The sequence below is a fragment of the Chenopodium quinoa genome, unplaced genomic scaffold (assembly GCF_001683475.1).
Source record: "Chenopodium quinoa cultivar QQ74 unplaced genomic scaffold, ASM168347v1, whole genome shotgun sequence".
NCBI lineage: Eukaryota > Viridiplantae > Streptophyta > Magnoliopsida > Caryophyllales > Amaranthaceae > Chenopodium > Chenopodium quinoa.
The window spans coordinates 83352-104670 of NW_018743649.1; the positions used below are offsets into that span (position 1 = coordinate 83352).

At 42.9% G+C, this 21319-nt stretch overlaps 2 protein-coding genes across 6 annotated transcripts; both read left to right on the forward strand.

The window, feature by feature from the left end:
- The first annotated feature begins 418 nt into the window (after positions 1-418).
- On the forward strand, positions 419-4808 carry LOC110683248. Of its 5 annotated transcripts, XM_021859593.1 has the most exons (3): positions 419-2787; positions 2869-2922; positions 3022-4808. In XM_021859593.1, the coding sequence occupies exon 1, from the start codon at positions 898-900 to the stop codon at positions 2053-2055; it is 1158 nt and encodes a 385-aa protein (XP_021715285.1). In that variant the 5' UTR covers positions 419-897; the 3' UTR covers positions 2056-2787; positions 2869-2922; positions 3022-4808. The 5 variants fall into 5 exon arrangements, with proteins under 5 accessions (XP_021715285.1, XP_021715283.1, XP_021715280.1 ...); XM_021859591.1 differs by having other exon boundaries at positions 419-2922; XM_021859588.1 differs by having other exon boundaries at positions 2869-4808.
- Positions 4809-5766: 958 nt separating this feature from the next.
- Positions 5767-14579, forward strand: LOC110683250. The gene is made up of 4 exons (XM_021859594.1): positions 5767-5807; positions 13058-13194; positions 13278-13383; positions 14251-14579. Exons 2-4 carry the CDS (start codon positions 13104-13106, stop codon positions 14396-14398), a joined length of 345 nt encoding a protein of 114 aa, XP_021715286.1. The 5' UTR covers positions 5767-5807; positions 13058-13103; the 3' UTR covers positions 14399-14579.
- Positions 14580-21319: the final 6740 nt, after the last annotated feature.

Consider the following 21319-nt stretch of genomic DNA (forward strand, 5'->3'; position numbering starts at 1 on the left):
AAAGTGCTGTATGTTCTTTGAAAATGACAACTCTATAGTAAGTGACGTATTGTCTCGTAGTGCGTGAATACTCTCTCTTTTTCTGTGTATGTATTTCTCTGTCTTGTCATAAATGTAAGAATATCCCTATTTATAGGGTCCTTTTGGAAAGTGTGCCCTCCCTAGGATCTGGTGACCTGGGGGTTAGGGCACGCCGTTTTTTAAGCGCCCCTTGGGATTTGGGCCTTGAAGCCGCCATTCACAGGGGGCAATATCTGCGTGACATGTGTCACCATCTGGAAGGTCCAATTGGTGCCCCTTCCAGTGACAGGTGTCATGCTCTGATTGGGCCACTTGGCAGGGTATAAAATACCCAAATTATTTGCCCCTCACAGGGGTCACGGTATTGCACGTGGCACCTGTGACAGGTGTCTTCATCTGACTGGCTGGATTTTCAAATTGTATTTTGGGGGAAAAATTAGGGTTTCCCCTTTCTATAAATAGGAAGGTTTGACTTCATTTTTGCTTTCACACCGTTGCGAATCTTGGAGAATCTCTGGACTTTTGACTCTAAAAGACTTTTAAAACTTTGACTTTTGTCAAGCATCCGACACTCGGCCTTTCCTGCCGACTGCTTCAGCCAACCAGGCGTCTCAAGTACCTTCTTCTAAGGTAATCGCATGCTCTTTTCTTTTTTTTTCTTGTGTTTTTTGTTTATTCAAATGGTTTCCCAAACGTACACGGCACGACCTAGGTTAGCGATCAGCCAGTCACCGGGGACGGCTGAATCTAGAACTAGGAGTGCCGAATGCTCGTTCGATAACTTTCCTTTAAGTGCATCTCCGAATCCGATAGTGTCTGTGCATTTGTAGGACACAATGGCTCGAATAAAGCAAACAACAAGGAGATATAGGCCGGATGGTTCCTTTTACCATTCGGACAGTGAGACTCCAACTTCAGGCGGCTCCATTAGGGTGCCAGTCCCCAAACCCCTCTTCTGACCTTCCCCCTACTCCAACCTATTACTCTCCCTCTTCTTCAAGCGGCACCCCCAATGATACTATACTGCGGGAAGCCGACAGTCAGTACCAGGCCGAGCCTTCAGAACAGGCGCCTGAGGAGAGTCTAGGGGAGGACCCTGCTGGCCCTAGCCGGCAGTCCCTTAGCTCTGGGGAAGGTTCTGATGACGATTTGGCCTCGTCATCCTCTAATAGCGCCTCTGTTGAGTCAGAGGAGGTCCGAGCAAAAATAGATACTACAAGGGAGTCCTTGTTAGTAGAAAAGGGGGAAGGCTGGGCGGAGCCGAGTGCTTCCAGGCGCTTGGAGCGCGCCCCCTATTTTCACCATGTCCCACAGCGCAAGCGGGCCTCCATGACATCCGGCCTTGCCAATTACAGGCGCAAGGTCGTAATGGGACATGGCTTCTTCTTATCCGTCCCCAACAAGGAGGATACAATAACCTGGCCCTCTCTGGCCAGTTATAAGGACAAAGCCTTCGGCTTACGCTTCCCTCTCCATCCGGTCGTGGAGAGGATACTGGATGGATACCAACTGGGTATCTGGCAACTTGTCCTGAATTCATGGATAAATATCATCGGGTACGTTGCCGCATGTGAAATGCTGGAGATGGATCCCAGCTTTGAGACATTCACCCACATGCACTATCTCAGCCGAGCGCCTGCCAAGGGCGGCGAAGGCTGGTACACCTTGACCACTTGCAAGGGGTACATGATGGCAGTCGGCAAAGAGAACAAATGGAAGGACTGGAGAACTAAGTTCTACATTGTCCATTCCCCTGAAAGCCGACTGAACCAAAAATACAATCGGTGGAACAAGGATCCGCCCCTTCTGGCTGGCAAGAGTGCCTTGCCCCCTCTCCCTAGGCGGGCCCAGGAGGAAATTTTTGACCGGGGTCTGTTTGCAGTGTCTGTTCAGACAAACGAGCATGGGGAGAAAATAGTCGTCCCCCAGAGCTACATTCCCCTTTACAAATGGCTAGAAGATGGGGTGTTCTTGGCCGCTTGTGGTCTAAGTTCTGAGATGCCGAGAGGTAGTCGGTCGTCTGTCTTTAAGTAAACTTAAAATTGTTTTCAGTGTATGCTTAATAAGCCTAACTCCCTCTTTTTGGTGCAGACAAAGCAATGGAAAAACTCTCGGCAACAAAGAAGCCGTCTGCCGTCTCTGTAGCAAAGTACCGCACCAACGTCCTTAACAGGGCGAATGACCAGCAGAAAGCAGCCGGAACTCCCAAGGTAGCTGTTTATGATACTTGGAATATTTTTCAACAAAGGTTAAATTTTGTCCGCCTGCTTTTCTGACGCCTTTCTTTTCGTCCAAAAAGAGTGGTTATGTCAGGCCTTCTTCCTCCAAACAATCCCAACCCAAAATTCAAGAGAGGGTGATGTCAGCAAACACCGGAAACACATTACTCAAAAGTCCAAGAGAGGGGACGACTCTACTCTCGAAGCTGGCAGGGAGGTCAGCAAACCGGATGCTATTCAGGCATCAAAGGGTGGCTTTAAGCAACCCAGCACTGATGTCGGCTCAGCAGGAGAAAAGAGACGTCAGGGGAAGGAGAAGGAGGAGGAGGCCCAACCGGACGGTATGGGCCGCATTTTTATTAAACTTCAATGCTTAATGTTGCTTCTTTGAACTTGACTAACTTATAATTTTGCAGCCCCCCCATAAAGGCTGACCGTTGTCCAGATGGCCAAGGAGATGCTACGGTCGCTTGATCCTAAGGACAGGGCGTCCGTAAGAGGAGTCGGCACCCTTAACTTGGATGCCATCTTGAAGAACCTCTGCGAGGTAAAAGAGTTAGCTAAATTTTCCATAATATTTAACACATATCCAATTGGTTTTGACCATTCGGTCTTTTCTTATTTCCAGGCCATGCTGCGCGTCCAAGGGCTCAAACGACCAATCTAGGAAAAATCAAAAGAGGTAACAGCCGCTAAAGCTCGAGCCGATTCCGCCTTAGACCGAGCTTAATTTGAAATTGCTCACAATGAGCTTCTGACCCTTGATATGATGTATTCCCAGGTGGACGCCAACCTGCAGGTGAAGAAGGACCTGGATTCGGCCCGCTCCAAAGTCAATGAACTTAAGGCCGAAGTTAAAGGCCTTAAGGAAAAACTTGAGCCTCTTCAAGAGGCCAAGAATGAGGCCGAGAGGGCCAAGGAGCGGGTGAGCCGCCTGGAGGGGCTCCTGGCGAACCAGGAGCAGCAGCTGAAGGCCAAGTTCGGGTCCCAGGCTGAGGAGGAGAAACAGGCCCTTGTCCAACAAATGATGGAAGACTACGAATCCATCATGCGGGCGATATTGGAGGCGGTACAGCCGGGTGCTGATTTTGGCATCTGGAAATCCAAGTTTGATCAGGCAAACGAGGATTACAATGCTGAACTCCTTCGCCGGGCTGACGAGGAGGATGCGGATGGTGAAGAGGCCGACTCCTCTTCAGGCTCCTCCGGGGATGAAGACGGGGAAGAGGATGGTGATGACAATGAAGAGCAGCCGGCAACTGATGATGCGGCTGCCAATGCTGGCAATCGCTCTGCCCCTTGAAGCTTTTTAGTAGTTATGTCTGCAGCCGAATGGCCATTAATTTCATCTTCCGGCCTGCGTGCTGAGTATCCATGTATCTTTACCGACCGAGGGGTCGGGTGATTTTGACAATTCCCCTGGCTTTGCCAACTAACAATCTTACCCAATCGTCTGATGGCGATTGGGCCTTTTTAATTTTAAATCATTCGGCCATTGGCTGAAGTTATTCATATTGCTGTTCTTTAAATTTTTTCATTGCATGTTTTTTGGCTAAGTATTATAACCTGTATAGCATGCGAATGTTCTTGCCCTGGACGGATGTCGAGTGGTTTCGGTTGAGTGTATTGATTGGCTTAGAAATTATTGATACTTAGAAGAGTATACATGGTTTCTAAGTCAATCAATCACTATGGTGATTGCCCCTAACCATGCGACAGACAGCCATCAGGAGCGAACGAATAATTATTTTCATTCAGCCATTGGCTCAGGCGAAATATAATATTTTTGACTTAGAAAATTTGGCTAAAAAGAAATCCCTCGCCTGTTTTGTTCCAAGAACTAAAAGCAGGCGCATTCGGCCTTAGGCCTTGACGAGATAAGGTGCTATGTTTTAACTTAGTCTTGATTTTTCTTTAGAATAATCCGTCTGTCTTTCCCCAAGAGCAAAGAACAGGCGCATTCGACCCACAAGTCTCTGTTTTAATATGCTAAGTGTTTTAGCTCGTTTTCTCGTAAGTAATAGTCCGCCTATTCTGCGTCCGGACAGAAACAGGCGTATCTGGCCAAAGGCCTCATTAGGTGACTTGTAGGTCAGTAAAAGTTTTCCGCCTGTCCTGCCTTAGAGCAAAAACAGGCGCATCTGACCTAATGCCTCAATAGTTTCTACTTGTGAAATAGTGATCCCTATTCCGACTGTGCTAGAACAGTTAGAAAATTCTTGGCCTCTTGGATTTCACTTTCGATTAAAACAAACGACTTCAAATGCTGCCTTAGCATTTGGTAGGGCCGCTTGATGTATTTGTAGAGCAAGTGCCACCCAAATGGGAGATGCTTCTCCTCGACGAATTCGCCCGAATGGGCGTTGCCGGTTATCTGACTCATGTTGGAGCAGACGGTCATACTCATATTGGAGTAGACTGTGACCATTCGGCTTCTATGCGTTTTTCTTAATATCCGGTCATTGGCCTCAAAATGATTTAAGCAAATATTCGTTAATGTAGACACCCATTTGTGTCTCCCCAAAACCAAACCCAGTGATGAGTACCTTTCACGTCGAATCATAATCGAATGAAACGAAAGTGTGGAAAAGTCTGGTGTTGCGGAAAGTTTTATTTCTTTTCTCTTCTCCCTGATTTTGAAAACTTTATTTTAAGAAAACAGCTAATCCAGTTTGGTTGGTCCATGATATGGGTCCAATAATGGTGTAGTTGGATGGGGCTTGCAAAGACCTTTCCAACGATATATTATAAGCCCAATTCCGATGAATATTGAGGAAGTTATGGCCAATTTACTAAACTGGGCCCGGTTTGAGCTTTATGTATGGCCCAATGATCTAGGGGAGGGCCTAATATGATTTATCATTCCTAATGCAATTAGGAATGGTTTTAGTCTTCTAGAATCTTCTAGAAGGTTCTTTTCATTCCTAATTCGAGTAGGACTTTTCAGAGTTTTAATTCAGATCAAATAGCATTTTCGAAGAAATTATATTATTTTATCTTCCAGTACGGTAAACTTATCAGATTTTCGAAAACGCGTTGGAATTAAGACTGGCGTCCAACCCCAGGCCTTGGTGCCTGGAACCAGGCTTGGCGCCAGACGCTAGCCATTGGCGCCTGGCGCTAGCCACTGGTGCCTGGCGCCAGTTAGCCAGGGTTGGCGCCAATGCAGTTTTGTGATCTTCAGACTCTGTTTTGTTAAATTATCTTTTTTGGCTGATTTTCTCTATAAATATCGTATTAAAAACTCCGTTTTCATGGACCAATTCATCATCTTCATTCACAAATTCTCATCAACAGTTAGTTTTAATTAGCTTTCATCAACAAACATTAATTCTTTAGCATTCAATTCTTTCTTGCCTTTTCATACAAAATTCCGCATTCACAAGATCTAGATACACCTAGCCATATTCGAAGTTGCCTTCTCCCTAGACGTGAAATGTTTTAATTTCTGAGGGTTTGGTCCCAAATCTCTATTTCAATTATTTAATTTAATTGTTTTGATTATTATTTTCCTTGAAGTTACTAACGTGTGTATTTTGTTATTAAAAAGAGGTACGAGGCATCCAAGTAAGTACTTTAATGGTTTAATTGATATTATGATGTAGAAATCATGCTTAGATTGTTATTTTGATTCCTAGTATCATGTCTAGGGTAACTTTAATATTAAGTATTTAAAAGTACGATGCTTCCTATATTCTTCCTAATATTTATGATTGTTAGTATCATGTTAGGGTTAAAGATTTGATTTTTATTGCTTAGTGACATGCTAGGGTTTGTTATTAATCTTGTTAGTATCATGCCTAGGATCTTGCTATGCTTTAACATGATTATTATTAATATGATGATTATAATTATGATTGATATTATTATTATTAATGATGTTGATTATTTATTTATGTTGCTTGATATGTGTATTATTTTATTCTTTATTGTTTGATCACCTTTATTGTATGTTTAAAGGGAATTGGTACTTGTAATCACGCTTAATAAGATAATTAATAATCTTGTTAGGGTTAATTATGATTACAATTCAAGTGATCGCCAATAATAGTTTATTTGTGCATTAAATTCAACCAACATAGATTAAACAGGTTTAGGGTTAACCTATTGATTGCATGTTAATCAGAAAGCGCACATGAATACGATAAGAATAAAGTAAAGGCCTATTGTTAGGGCAGGTTCAATCTTTTTTAGGTTGGATTTGTACCTTCATCCCCGGACCCTTATTTGGTTCATGACCTTATGGAGTTGACGATCTCTTGGATCGTTAAGGGGTGTAACCTTCATCCTATGAACGGTTTACAAGTTCCTAAAAAACTTGTTGGCGACTCTTTTGCTCTATCTTCTTCCGACGCCACCGTACTTTAGTGTATGATCACAGTGGGGTTCAAGCTAGTGGGATTTTAAAGGCTTGAAACTATTCCCTACAATTAAGTGTTTAACATAATGCAGTAAGAATTTCGTAGGAACGACTGCTCTAGAGTAGTCGGTTCCTTCATAAAGGTTGGGGCGTCTGTTATTGGGACAGACTTTACCCAAATACATTGGCCGTCTGTACTTTGTACAGGCGATATTAAAAATAAAAAGACAAGTTGAAAAATGAAGGCATATTCTCATTAGCAAAGTTTGAAGTGACAAAATTTGAGGTATTTACATTTGTACTTAGAAATGATACTTTTTCAAGTTGTCCACATTCCAAGTTCTAGGCAGCTGCCTGCCGTCTGGTTCTTCCAGACGGTAGGTGCCGTCTCTTACTTCCTCATATATTCGGTAGGGACCTTCCTAATTTGGGGTCAACTTTCCCTGCTCATTCGCCCTACCGATTGCCTCCATTTTCCGTAGCACAAAGTCCCCCACTTTGAGAAGACGCTTGTGTACTCTTTTGTTGTAAGCCCGTGTCATTCTCAGACGGTAAATCTCATGGCGGAAGGTGGCATTGCCCCTTCGCTCTGGAAGTGAGTCCAATGCTAGCCGCATGGCCTCCCAGTTAGCTTCTTCGTCATATAACATGACTCGAAGAGTCGGCTCATAGTGTTCAATGGGCAGGACAGCTTCTGCAACATACACCATGAGGAACAGGGTTTCTCCAGTCGCCCCTTTAGCAGTCGTTCTGATGGACCAGAGGACGTGTGGTAGTTCATCCTCCCAAAGGCCACCAGCCCGTTCAATTTTCTTTTTAATCCCGTCTGAGATTAGCTTATTGAAGGCTTCAACCTGGCCGTTTGCTTGAGGGCGGCCGACTGATACAAAGAGGCTTGAGACCCCTTGCTCTCCCAGCCAAGTCTTGAGTTGAGGCGTCTCAAATTGAGGACCATTATCAAAAACCATAGACATGGGCACCCCGAAACGAGTGATAATATTCCTCCAGATGAAGGAAATGACATCTTTTGTCTTAATGTTTTTGACCGCCTCCGCCTCTACCCACTTGGTAAAGTAATCCATAGCTACCAATATGTAGCGCTTGCCATCTGGGGCCGCGGTGTAAGGCCCAAGTATGTCCATGCCCTATTTGGCAAAGGGAATTGGGCTGTGGATGGTCGTCAGGTCCGTGGCCGGACGATGGATGAGCTTGCCAAAATTTTGACACTTGTCACATTTTTTAACCATTTCCATAGCGTCCGACTCCAGAGTTGGCCAGAAATAGAGCCGCCTAGCCTTGGCAGCTAAAGACCTGCCGCCTACCGCCTTGCAGTACCGAATGCCGGCCAGCAGGGCCTCATACTCGGCCTTATTGTTAGAGACCTGGAACTTAAACCGTAGTGCGTATTCGTACTTATCTCCCTCAGGAGATTGACAGATAATCCCTGTACCACATCCGTTCACAGTGGAGCTCCCATCCACATACACTTTCCAAACCTGGTCTTTATTGTCCGGTACAGCCGGCCTTGTCATTTCGACAATAAAGTCGGCGAATGCTTGCCCCTTTATTGCCTTCCTTGGTTCGAAAGTGATTTCTAATCCTTGCATTTCAATAGCCCATTTAATCATTCGTCCAGAAGACTCCATGGTTGTGAGTGGTCGTTTGATCAGTTGGTCAGTATAGACTTCTACCGCATACGCCAAGAAGTAGGGTTTTAGCTTCTTGATGGCCATATATAGGGCAAAGCCGAATTTCTCAACCATGGGGTACCGAAGCTCTGCGTTCCTCAGAACATGGCTAATGAAATACACCGGGAGCTGAGTGCCGTCTCTTTCAGCTAAGAGAACGACACACTAAGGGCATGGTCAAAGACGGCTAAGTACATGAAGAGCTTCTCTTTGGGCAAGGGGCTGACAAGCCTTGGCAAAGAGTGCAAATGAGTTTTCAGCTTTGAAAGGCCGCCTCTGCATCATCCCCCCATTCAAAGTTGGTCTTCTTTTTTATTGCCTGGAAGAAGTAGAGACACTTTTCGCCTTACCGACTGAGGAATCTCCCCAAGGCCGCCAGACAACCTGTTAGCTTTTGCACTTCCTTCACAGTACGGGGCGACTGCATGTCGATTACCGCCTGTATTTTCTCAGGGTTGGCCTCTATTCCCCTTTGGTCAATCAAAAATCCGAGAAACTTCCTAGACTCAACACCAAAGACACACTTTTTTGGGTTTAGCATGACCTTATGCCGCCTGAGTGTGGCGAATGTTTCTCAGAGATCAGCAACCGCCTTTTGTTTGGATTTGACTATCATGTCATCAATGTACGCCTCTACATTCCTTCCGATTTGATTAATGAAGACCGTATTAATCATTCGTTGGAAAGTTGCAGGCGCATTCTTCAAACCAAACGACATCACCGCATAACAGAACAACCCCTGATCAGTGACGAATGTCGTCTTTTCTTGATCTTTTTTCCACAGGGGGATCTGATGGAAACCTGAATAGGCGTCCATAAAGCTCATCAAGGCATGTCCGGCTGTTGAGTTGACCAGACTGTCGATCTTGGGCAATGGATAACTATCCTTTGGACATGCCTTGTTGAGGTCTGTGTAGTCAACACACATCCCCCAAGTTCCATTCGGCTTTTTTACTAACACAACGTTAGCTACCCATTCAGGGAAATTGCACGGCCGAATGAACTTGGCATCCAGCAACTTTTTTACTTCGGCAGCTGCCGCCTGACTTCTTTCCTCGCTATGGTTTCTTTTCTTTTGCCGGATGGGCTTCTTTTTAGGATCCACGACGAGTTTGTGGACAGCAAAATCCGGGCTGATGCCTGGCATCTCCTCCACATCAAAGGCAAAGATGTCTTTGAATTCTCTGAGTAGTTGATGAAGGCTTTCACCCAGCCTTGCAAGTGCAACCGTCCCCACCTTAACCGTCCGCTCTGGGCGGCTGTCGTCCAGAGGGATATCGATGTGCTCACCAGAAGCTGGGGACGGAGATCATCTGACCGTTCCCCGGTCAGTGATTGCTATTGTTTTTCTTTTTTGACCACCACCAGCGGATCAGTTTTTCTTTTCTTTCCGGCTGGTGGGGCCGACTGTTCTTCCTCGACATCGTCGAGGTCGATTGTTTGCTTGCCCCGACCGGATGCTACGGCCGTAGGCTTGACGTCCGAGAGGTAACACTCTCGAGCCGTCTTTTGGTCCCCATTAAGGGAACCGACTGTTCCATCATCCTTCTCATACTTGAGTAGCATGAGTACAGGGATGATGACGGCTTTACACTCGTTAAGAGTGTGACGGCCAAAGATGAGGTTGTAAGCTGTGAGCTCTTCAACCACGAGGAAACGGATGGTCATGTGCCGACCGTCTCCCCTGCTTCCCAGGCAGACTGGTAAGTCAATGCGTCCGACTGGGTGCACAAGTCGTCCCCCAAACCCAACAAGGGTGTGGGAGACCTCCATCATGCTATCCGGTTTATACTTGAGATTGGATAAGCATTTGGGGCTGATGAGGTTAGAGGAGCTTCCCGTGTCAACTGGTTGGCAACCTTGCATTCAATGACAACAGGATCATCATGCGGCCGACGGACTTTCCCTTTGTCCCGCTCGGTGATGACAACTTTAGGGAAGGCGGATGTGCCTGGCGCATCCCCTTCCTCAACAGAGTTGACCATCTTCCTTAGATGGTCCTTGGTGCCCCAAATGGTCGGGCCACCACCTGCAAAGCCGCCTGCTATGGTGTATATCGGTTCTTCATCAGTTTCGGCACTCACAGTAGGCTGGGGAGTCTTTTTCTTGGACTGCCCTGGATTTTCTTTTGAAGTCACTTTGGACTTCACATAGGACTTCAGGTGTCCTTTGTCGGCCAAACGGTCGAGCTCCTGCTTGAGACTGAAGCAGTCGTTCGTGTCATGGCCAACATCCTCATGGAAATGACAATGCTTGTTCTTGTTCCGATTTTCAGGGGAACCTTTCATAGGAGTCGGCTTCTCAAGAGTCAGCCGATCCTTAATTTCCAAGAGGATGGAGCAGCAGTCCTTGTGGAATTCGTACCTTGGGACATACGGTTTGCACTCTTTTTTCTTCTTGTGGGCCGGTTGATCAGAGTTATCAATGGCCCAGACTTGCTTTTTCTTTTTTCTCTCTTCTGGCTTAGGAGCCGGCTGAGCAGGCCGACTCTCTTTCTGCCGGTCAGACTTCTTATGGTCCGTCTACTTATAAGAGGAGCAGTGTTCGGTCGCCTGTATATAGGCTTCCGCCTCTCGCAAGGCTCCTTGCAGAGTAAAGATTTGTTTGCTGACGAGTTCATACTTAAAAGTAGACCCATCCTTCAGACCCTTGAAGAAGTCTTGAAGGCGACCTCATCAGACAGCCTATGAATCTGGATTCGGACCAGATTGAACCGCCTGACATAGGAACACAAACCTTCTCTATCTCCCTGCTGAACATTGCCTAAATCAAGACTTGTCTTTTTGGCAGGGATATTCATAGAGAAGTTTGAAGCAAACAAGAACGCAAGCGTCTTGAAGCTATTTATGTAACCAGCCGGCATAGCCCAGCGGCTGGAAAGCAACGACACCATGCGGCATCATCCAACCCCTGTAGATACATGAGGTGGGTGTATGCTAGCAGGTGGTCTTCTGGGTTGGAGGTCCCGTCATAGGCTCCAACCAGAACATTTTTAACTTTAGCCGGCTGTACGGCTTCAGTTATTTCCTTAGAGAAAGCAGAGGGTTGATCCCCAAGGTGTTACAGCCTAAGCTACCAGTCCATCGGCTGATAGCTGTATGCCGCCTGTCCTCCAAAGAGGGCAGGCTGCATGTAAGGTAAGATCGGCGCCTGGTACATTGGCTGTGCCATGTACTAGGCCGACTGATTCATATGAGGACCAGACTGAACCCGTGGGCTGCTAGCTGGTGTCTCATGTACATACTGGGAACACCTCACAGAGGTGTTCCGGTAGTTATCATGATAAGTTGATGTTGAAGCCGACTCTGATAGCTGGGTCCTCTTCTGCTCATTGTATTGCCGAGCATCAGAGATGTTTTCTTGCTACCATTTGGCTGTATGTGCCGGATGGCTTTTCTTGTGCTCGCTTCCGGGAAACGGAGCCGAGTAAGGTCAAATTGGGGCCGGGCCTTCTCCGTAGGGGTAGGATGAGGAGTCGGCTTACGGTCCCTGACCGACTTCTGTTTGCTAGCCTGGGCTGGCTTCTTGGCCGATTGCTCCTTCCTAGGAGTAGGCGACTTCTTCGAGGCGAGTTGTTTGATTTCTCCCCCGAGGCTGCTCAGGAGTGTCATTAGTTCATCTCGAGTGACGGGAGTTGATCCTGCCGCCTGGGAAGGATCAACTGGCCGCCCCGAGGGCTTCTTTGGCTGGCCAGCAGTTCTGCTTGGCCCTGCTTGGTCATGGTGACGCTCCCGCCTCTCCTTACTACGGATGCGTTTAGAGATGAGGGACCCATTTGGATCCACATAGGTTTCGACGTCAGCGTCGTCACCTGAGTCATGGTCCGTTTGGACCACTATGTCTTCTGGAGGCCGATTGGCCTCTGGGTTCGGTACAGGTACTTGTGAAGCCATTTCAGAGGCACTCTCCCCACAGATGGCGCCAAATGTTTCGGGGGTTTTTGTCTCTCAGGAGAGTTACAACACTGAAACTGGATTCAACAATGAACGCCTGTACCTGCAAAGCAAATGAACCGCCGAATGGTCGGTGGTCTACCTCCGAAGATTAAGTTAGTAAACGTTCGGTAATAAAACGTGCGGAAGTAAAGTTATCTGCTTGGATTCCAAGCTCAGGTAAAGTGTTGTCTGTTCTTTGAAAATGACAACTATGTAGTAAGTGACGTATAGTCTCGTAGTGCGTGAATATTCTCTCTCTTTTTCTGTGTATGTATTTCTCTGTCTTGTCATAAATGTAAGAATGTCCCTATTTATAGGGTCCTTTTGGAAAGTGTGCCCTCCCTAGGATCTGGTGACCTAGGGATTAGGGCACGTCATTTTTTAAGGGCCCCTTGGGATTTGGGCCTTGAAAGCCGCCATTCCCAGGGGGCAATATCTGCGTGACATGTGTCACCATCTGGAAGGTCCCTTCCAGTGATAGGTGTCATGCTCTGATTGGGCCACTTGGCAGGGTATAAAATACCCAAATCACTTATCACTCTCGGTCTTTTAAGGAAGGCCATCTCCATCTCTCTTGAGTTGAGGAAGCCTACAAATAACTTTTCAACATTACTCGCATTGGAGCGGCTTCTGGGTTTTCACTGCTCCATTGAAGTAGCTTCTGAGGTAATTATAAATTATGTAAAAAATTATACTACGTATATGTGGTTGATTCTTGTCAACTATGTTCATTTGTTTGGTCTCACCTGCAATCTATGTTGTAATTCCTTTTTAACTTATTTTATTTTTTTTGAATACTTTTTAACTTATAATTTAGTATTGCCTTATTAATAGGTAGTGGTGCTTGGAGGTGGCTCATTTGGTACAGCTATGGCCGCTCATGTTGCAAATAGAAAAGAAAAAATGGAAGTCAGTATGCTCGTGCGTGATCCTCATGTTTGTCAATCTTTTAATCGAAACCATCTCAATTGGTAAAGCCTTGGCTTGATTCGCTCAAAGACTTGGCTCTCCACAGGAATATTTTGTATTTAACCTTTTCATGGTTTCATTGCAGTAAATACTTTCCAAATCATAAGCTACCAGAAAATTTTGTTGCCACAACTGATGCCAAATCTGCTCTGCAAGGTGCTGATTTCTGCCTTCATGCTGTGCCAGTGCAGGTTTCCAATCTTATATCCATTAGTTTGTTATTTTCTTAGTAAACTTGTATGTCGCGTGCAGTTGTGTTTGATTGAAGAGTGAGAATACATGGTTTTATTTCTGCTGTGCACATGTGGCCTAATCGGCTTTTGTGTTTCAATCATACAAGTTCCAATACAGGAAACTAGGAAAGCATTAATGAAATATAAATCAGCCACCAAAGTTGATCAGTAAAAATCCATGTTTTTGAAATAAAAAATTATTTATGATTCTGATGCTTGACTTAGTAATATTGAGCCTTAGTTATTTATTTATTATCCTCGAGGGTGTGGTGTTGGGTGAAGATCAAGTTTTGTGTATATTGCCTCTCAAGGAAATAATTCAGTGAGAATTAGTAAAGGTTTTAGCAGTACCATGCTCATAAAATCATCTAAAAAAACCGGTCACCCTAAATTGTACTCCCTTCGTTCAGAACTAATACACATACTATTTTAGATTTTTGAGTTGTCCGTTATATATAGTCAGATTTTCCGTTTTTAGTAATTTTATGCCACTACTTCAATTCAAGCGACAGAAAAATTAGACTCAACAACACAATGCTTATATTGGGTCCTTTTGTAAAATTATGATCATAATATTGAGGGGTTGGGAGTCTTGGGACAACAGGACACCTTGTTCATTGCTTGCAACGTTTCTCATTTGAACTTGCCAGAATGTCAGCGAGTCTCTCGAATTGGTTTTGAAAACATTTAAACATGTCTCCTCACTTTCCATTATATATGGATTGTGCACCAAAAATAGCAACAATAATGATCTACTTGGGCTTGTTTTAGTGATTGCAGTTTATCTTCGTTATCAATTGTCTGTAATTACTGTGTTTATTGCAGGTCGAGGAAGTATGAAGCCCGTGAGCTGAATTATTTTGTTGAAGCCTATTTTCTTCCTGGGGCGAAATATCTTTGTGATTCCATTTTAGTTCTGCTCCAATTTTTACTCGTAAGTGCAATGAACATATTAATACAGTTACCAGCTTAATTAGAGAGAAACTCAGGAACCTACGGCGATGTATACATCAAATTTAAAGTAGAAGACATTGCAGAGTTTTATATTGTTGAACTATCCAATTGTATATTCCATTTATGTATCATTTAAATAAAAGATTCTTAAATAATAGTTGCAATGCAATGATAAATCTTTTGGATTAGTTTACTGCAAACTGGTTAGTATGTGTTTTTTTCCTGATTATTATTACTGTACTATTGTGAATAATGCTCTTTTTTACTACAAAAAGCTCCTAACCAAACACCCCCTTAAAATTAAACTATTTGTCAGTTTTCATTGCCGATAAAGGTTTATATTCTATGATAGCAAACTTAAGTGTATAGCTGGCAATCCTTACATTAATCATGTATTTTATTATTTTTGTATGTAGAAAGAGCTACGAAGTTCAATGATGTACATGAGATTTAATCTCATGATTTTACTCATATTTGTATTCTATCTTTTTGGAAGAGAAATGCAAGAAGAGTGATGAATAGAGAATAGGAGTTCGGTCAAGAGAAATAAAGAGAGTGATGAATAGAGAAATGCAAGGGAGTTCAAAGATGTAAAGAGAAATGCAATGATGTAAGAGAGTGATGAATAAAGAGAGTGATGAATAGAGAAATAAAGAGAGTGATGAATAAAGAGAGTGATGAATAGAGAAATGCAATGATGTACATTAATCATATTTTACTCATATAGGGACAAGAGAAATGCAAGGGAGTTGAAAGAGAAATAAAGAGAGTGATGAATAGAGAATAGGAGTTCGGTCAGGGGTTATTTGAGTAATTCGGTAAGGGTTACTTAAAGAGTTTGGTCAGGGGTTACTCGGTCAGTGGTTACTTGAGGGTTCATTCAGAGGTCACTTGAAGAATTACTCAGTCTAGGGTTAGTTGGTAAGAGATTACTTAAGATAGAGAAGGAGAGGAAGGGGAGATGGAGAGAAAGGGAAAGGGAAAGGGAGGTAGAGAAACAAGGGCCAAAATCAAAAAAATCATCGAAAGAGAGAAAGGGAAATAGGAAAGCGAAGGGTTTGGGTTACTCGAGTTATTCGGTCAGGGGTTACTCAAGTTACATGGTAAGGGGTTATTTAAGGATTTCAGTCAGGGGTTACTTGGTCAAGTTACTTGAGGGTTAATTCACAGGTTACTTGAAGAATTACTTAGTACGGGGTTAGTCGGTCAGGGGTTACTTAATATAGAGGAGGAGAGGAAGGGGAGAAGAGAAAGGGATAAGGAGGTAGAGAAACAAGGGCCAAATATAGAGAATCATTGAGAGAGAGAAAGGGAACTAGGAAAGCGAAGGGTTTGAAGAAAGAGACAAAGAGAGGCTAAAAGATAGGGCAGGCTGAAAGATAGAGATACCAGTTCAAAAGAGATAAGGGGTAGGCTAGAAGAAGGGATAAAGGCCAGGAGTAAAAAAAGTTCGAAAACATGGGAGGGATAGAAATATGGGTTATGAAGGAAGGAGGATGAGATAGAGAGAGGCTAAAAAACAGATATATGGATTGCAGAAATGCAAGGGGGTTGGAAGAGAAATAAAGAGAGTGATTAAAATGAGGGAAAATTATTTAACAAATTACCATATTTTTTACACCTATGTACTTATATTATATTTCTACCCATTCGAATTGAAAAACCCGTACGTGCACATCGTCTTTTTTATCAGGCAATTGGCCTAATACCATAAACGATCAACAAGAATGCACTATAATTATAATACACATTATAAATTATTGCTAAATAAAAAACTACAACATTATTAATCTATTTATAATTATAACATTATATTTGTGAATTCAACACACAATATGTCAATATACAACAAATTAATTACGCATTAACGTTAAGTGCCAAACTAAACTTTTTTCGATTCACCATAAGAAGCTTGCGCATCGCGCGCGTGGAGCTCGAAAACTAGTGATATCAAACAACTAAACCCATCATTCAAAGGCATAGCCACATAAACATCCAGCAGTAGAGTCAAAATTCATAAACAAACTCAACAATAAAATAAGAATAATTAGAGAGAAATACAAAACATTTATAGCAACATTTACAATAGCACAGTAGATCAGAAGTAGCATAGCATAGAAGCAGCAAGCTATTGAGGATAAACACACCTCTTCAGGAATAATCAATCGACCAAACAAACAAACCACAAGCACACACAAGCTACTAGTTTGTTCAAAGGTCACACTTAAACCAAGCTATATGATACATCTCCAAGATCAACACACAACCAGAAATATTAAAACACCAAAGGCAGAAATATATGGCAAATAACGAGCATAATAAACCAAGCAAGAACACACGATTTTTACTTGGAAAACCTCTTCGATGTAAAGAGTAAAAAACAACGGGACTTTAGGTGTCCACCCTAATTTTTCTTATTGATGAAAGGAATGTTACACAAACACAATTCCTAGTCTAAAAGTTGGGTACTCAATTAACCCAAACAACAACAATCATAAGAACAAAGTAATGAAGGAAAAAATGAAAATATCACCAGAAAAAAGAGTTCTGTCCAGGGGAGTAACTCACGAACAGTAGCAGAAAAAGACAATCCGACTGTTGAAAACGAAGCCCTAAATGTCCCAGACAAGCTATCAAAATTTGAGTTAAATCGCACTAGGGATGATCTTCGATCAGGGCAGATTTCTGCAGCTGTGCAATGAAGAACGTGAAATGGCTGAACTTTGAAACTCTCTATATTTTTCACTCCTCTTCCCAACTACTTCCCTTTCACATTTACTCACAATGGCTGGCAGCAAGTAAATGTATTTTTAAGGCTTTGTTGCTCATCCAATTCCCACGGCAAAAGCACAACAAAGTAAACAAGTAGTAGCTTCTCAAAGAAGCTCTAACATCACTTGGGCTTAAACTTAACTAGTTGCCCCAAAAGCTAACACAACATCAAAATGGGCTTTCTCCACATAGGAAGGGACCCATAGACTAACAAATCTCCCCCTCCCGACTATGTGGAGGTGGTTTCCATTCCAGCAATCGAACGACAAGTCTCAAACTTGCCCCTTGGCAATGCCTTAGTCATCATGTCAGAGCCATTGTCATCGGTATGAATTTTCTCAAGCTCAAGGAACTTAGCATCAAGAACATCCCGTATCCAATGATACCTGACATCAATGTGTTTCAAATTTGCATGAAAGGTAGAATTCTTAGCAAGACAAATAGAAATTAGATTGTCACAATACAACACATACCTCTTTTGTGTAAATCCAAGTTGACGAACAAACCGTTTCATCCATAACAATTCCTTACATGCCTCTGTCGCTGCGATGAACTCTGACTCAGTTATGGACAATGCGACACATTTTTGTAATCTAGATTGCCAAAAAACTGCTCCCCCTGCAAAAGTGATCATATAGCCCGAAGTAGACTTCCTCGAGTCTATATCACCTGCCATATCAGAATCTAAGTAGCCAACAAGAATAGGCTTATAACTCCCAAAGCATAGCTTCATATCTGCAGTACCTCGTAGATATCTCATAATCCATTTCATAGCATTGCAATGCTCCTTTCCTGGATTAGAGAGAAAACAACTAACCAAACCAACTGCATGAGCTAAATCGGGCCTAATACAAACCATCGCATACATCAAGCTACCCACTACTGAAGCATATTGAATATGCGTCATACTTTCCTTCTCTTCAGATTTAGAAGGACACTGTTGAGAAATCAACTTAAAATTCAAAGTAAGAGGAGTACTCATTGGTTTTGCTTTCTCCATGTTGAACCTCTGAAGCACCTTTTGAATATATGCTTCTTGTGACAACCATAACCTACGATTTTTACGATCACGGATGATCCTCATGCCTAAAATGTTCTTGGCTGGCCCGAGTTCCTTCATAGAGAAAGTCTTACTCAACTGTTGCTTCAAGCTGACATTTCTATCCACATTTTGCCCTACAATAAGCATGTCATCAACATAAAGTAGCAAAATGATAAAATCATTGTCAGAAAATTTCTTCAAGAAGACACAATGATCCCAAGAAGTCTTCTTGTAGCCTTGTTCCCCCATAAAGGAGTCAAACTTACGATACCATTGCCTTGGAGCTTGTTTTAGGCCATACAAGCTCTTCTTCAATTTGCACACATACTCTTCCTTCCCCTTGACTTTGAAGCCCTCTGTTGTTCCATGTATATGTCTTCCTCAAGGTCATCGTGAAGAAACGCGGTCTTCACGTCCAACTGCTTAATCTCCAAATTCAAGCTAGAAGCACGACCCAAAACAACTCTAATGGAGGACATCTTGAAAACCGGTGCAAAAATCTCTTCAAAGTCTATTCCCTACTTCTGGTTGCAGCCTTTGACAACAAGTCTTGCTTTGTATCGTGGTTACTTAGCATTCTCATCTTGTTTTTGCTTGTAAACCCAACGATTCCTCAAGGCTCTCTTACCCTTCGGTAGCTTCAAAAGATCAAAAGTATGGTTACCATGCAATGATTTCATTTCATCTTTCATTGCATCTAACTAATGCTGCTTGTCATCACTATCCATGGCTTCCTCAAAGGACTCATGTTCTCCCCCGTCAGTTAGGAGAACATAATTAAAAGAAGGATACCTAATGGAAGGTCGTCGGTCTCTGATAGACCGTCTCACAGGATCTGGTTGCTCTTCAATTGAACCCTGGTTATCAAGCTCAATTGTATCACCATCATCATTATCAACATCATCATTATCAACATCATCATCTACCTCGGGAACATCATCCCCATTATCATTATCTTGCAGCTGTTCAGCTGGAGTAGGTGCAGGAGTCAAAGGAGGTAGATCCAAATCACCCAAATCATCGTTATTGTGAGATATAGATTGTTTAGCCTTCTAGATGTCTTCAGTTGTCTGATCCTCGACAAATACCACATCCCTGCTTCAAATCAATTTCTTCTCTACAGGATCATAAAACCTGTAACCAAACTGGTCCAAACCATAGCCCACAAAGATGCATTGGCGAGTCGTTGAATCCAGTTTTGATCTTTCATCACTTTGAACATGCACAAATGCCTTGCACCCGAAGACACGGAAATGATTATAGGAAACCTCCTTGCCTAGCCAAACTTTATCTGGAACATACCCATTTAAAGGAACAAAAGGAGACTAATTACTCACATGTGTAGCTGTAAACAAAGCTTCACCCCAAAATTGTCTCGGTAATTTTGCCTCTGAAAGCATGCACCTATCCTCTCTAACAAAGTTTTGTTCATTCTCTCTGCTACGACATTCAGTTGTGGAGTCTTCTTTGGTGTGAACTGATGTCGTATACCCCGTGACTTACAATAGTCATCAAGTGGTCCAATGTATTCACCACCATTGTCATTACAGAGGCACTTCAACTTTCTACCTGTTTGCCTTTCAACCAAAGCTTGAAATTGCTAAAAAGTATCAAGCACCTGGTCTTTGTTTTTCAAAGCATAAACCCACAACTTTCTTGAACAATCATCAATAAAGGTAACAAAGTAAAGTGCACCACTAAAACTTTTGACTTTAAAAGGACCACAAACATCAGAATGAATAAGGTCAAGCAAACCTGATTTTCTGGAAGAAGGGTGTCTCTTGAAAGAGACTTTGTTTTGCTTGCATGCGAAACAATGTGGACATTTGTCCAAATTTACACTCTTCAAATCTAAAAGTGCATTCTTCTTCATCAAACAACTTAGCCCTTTTTCACTCATATGGCCAAGTCTTCTATGCCACAACTTTGATGGATCATCATCTGCTACATTTACACTATTTGTGAAAATTGTGGCTTGAAGCAAATACAGGCTTGTGTGCTTCTTCCCACGATCTAACACCAAATTTCCTTTAGTAAGCATCCACTGGCCACTATGAAAGGTGTTACAATAGCCTTCATCATCTAGTTTTCCTTTCGAGATTAAGTGTAAACGGATGTCTAGAACATGTCTAACATTCTTGAGCACTAACTTTTCTCCAATATCAGTTATCAAGCAGATATCACCAACACCAACAACTTGAGCCAAGCCATCATTACCCATTTTCAATACCCCGAAGTCACCAGGTGTATTAAATGTGAAGAATTCCTTCCTTGATGTCACATGTAGTGAGGCTCCACTGACAATAACCCAACTTGTCTCATATCTAGCAAGATTCACCGAGCTCTCATCATGTATAATGATAAGATCATCATCTGTTGCTGTTGCAGCTCGATCATCACCATCTTGATCTTTCTAATCATGCTTCTTTTCTTGCTTGCCTTTACCACCCCTGTTTTTATCTTTCTTCCACTTGTAGCAGTATTTCGGATGTTACCCATTTTATCACATTAGTTGCATTTCATGTTTTTGTATCTCCCACGGGACTTGCTCCTGCTTTTATCTCTGCCACTCGGAGCCTTGATCTTGCTTCTTCTCCTGTTATTAGCAACATATGCTTCATCGGACGAAGATGACACACCATGAGATTTATTTCTCATCTCCTCATTCAAGATACCAACCTTATCAAGATCCAACGTGATTTTGCCTTGTGGTGCAGAGTTACAAAGTGTCATTCTGAAAGTGTCCCATGAATCAGGATGAGTACCAACCAATATAAGTCCCTGAATTTCATCATCAAACTTGATTCCCATGTCTAACAATTGTTGGAGAATGCCATGAAAATCATTCAAGTGATCTGAAAGTGTCTTGCTTTCTCTGTACTTCAAGCCCATCAATTACTTAATCAAGTACAATTTATTATTGCCACACTTACTAGCATACAAGGATTCAAGCTTCTCCCAAAGAGACTTTGCATGCACATCATCATTTATGTGATTTAAGACATTATCATCAACCCATTAACGAATGAACCCACAAACTTGCTCATGTTCAGATTGCCATTTCTCATCACTTTTACCTTCTGATTTTTTAGCACTAAACACAGGTAAATGCCAACTCTTGACATA

What these genes read in the sequence shown, in the direction of transcription:
- LOC110683248 (XM_021859591.1), top strand. Translation starts at nt 898, where the DNA reads ATGGTTCCTTTTACCATTCGGACAGTGAGACTCCAACTTCAGGCGGCT.
- LOC110683250 (XM_021859594.1), top strand. Translation starts at nt 13,104, where the DNA reads ATGTTGCAAATAGAAAAGAAAAAATGGAAGTCAGTATGCTCGTGCGTG. An exon ending in AATCGAAACCATCTCAATTG is followed by an intron (nt 13,195 to 13,277) that starts GTAAAGCCTTGG and finishes GTTTCATTGCAG; the next exon opens with TAAATACTTTCCAAATCATA. An exon ending in TTCATGCTGTGCCAGTGCAG is followed by an intron (nt 13,384 to 14,250) that starts GTTTCCAATCTT and finishes TGTTTATTGCAG; the next exon opens with GTCGAGGAAGTATGAAGCCC.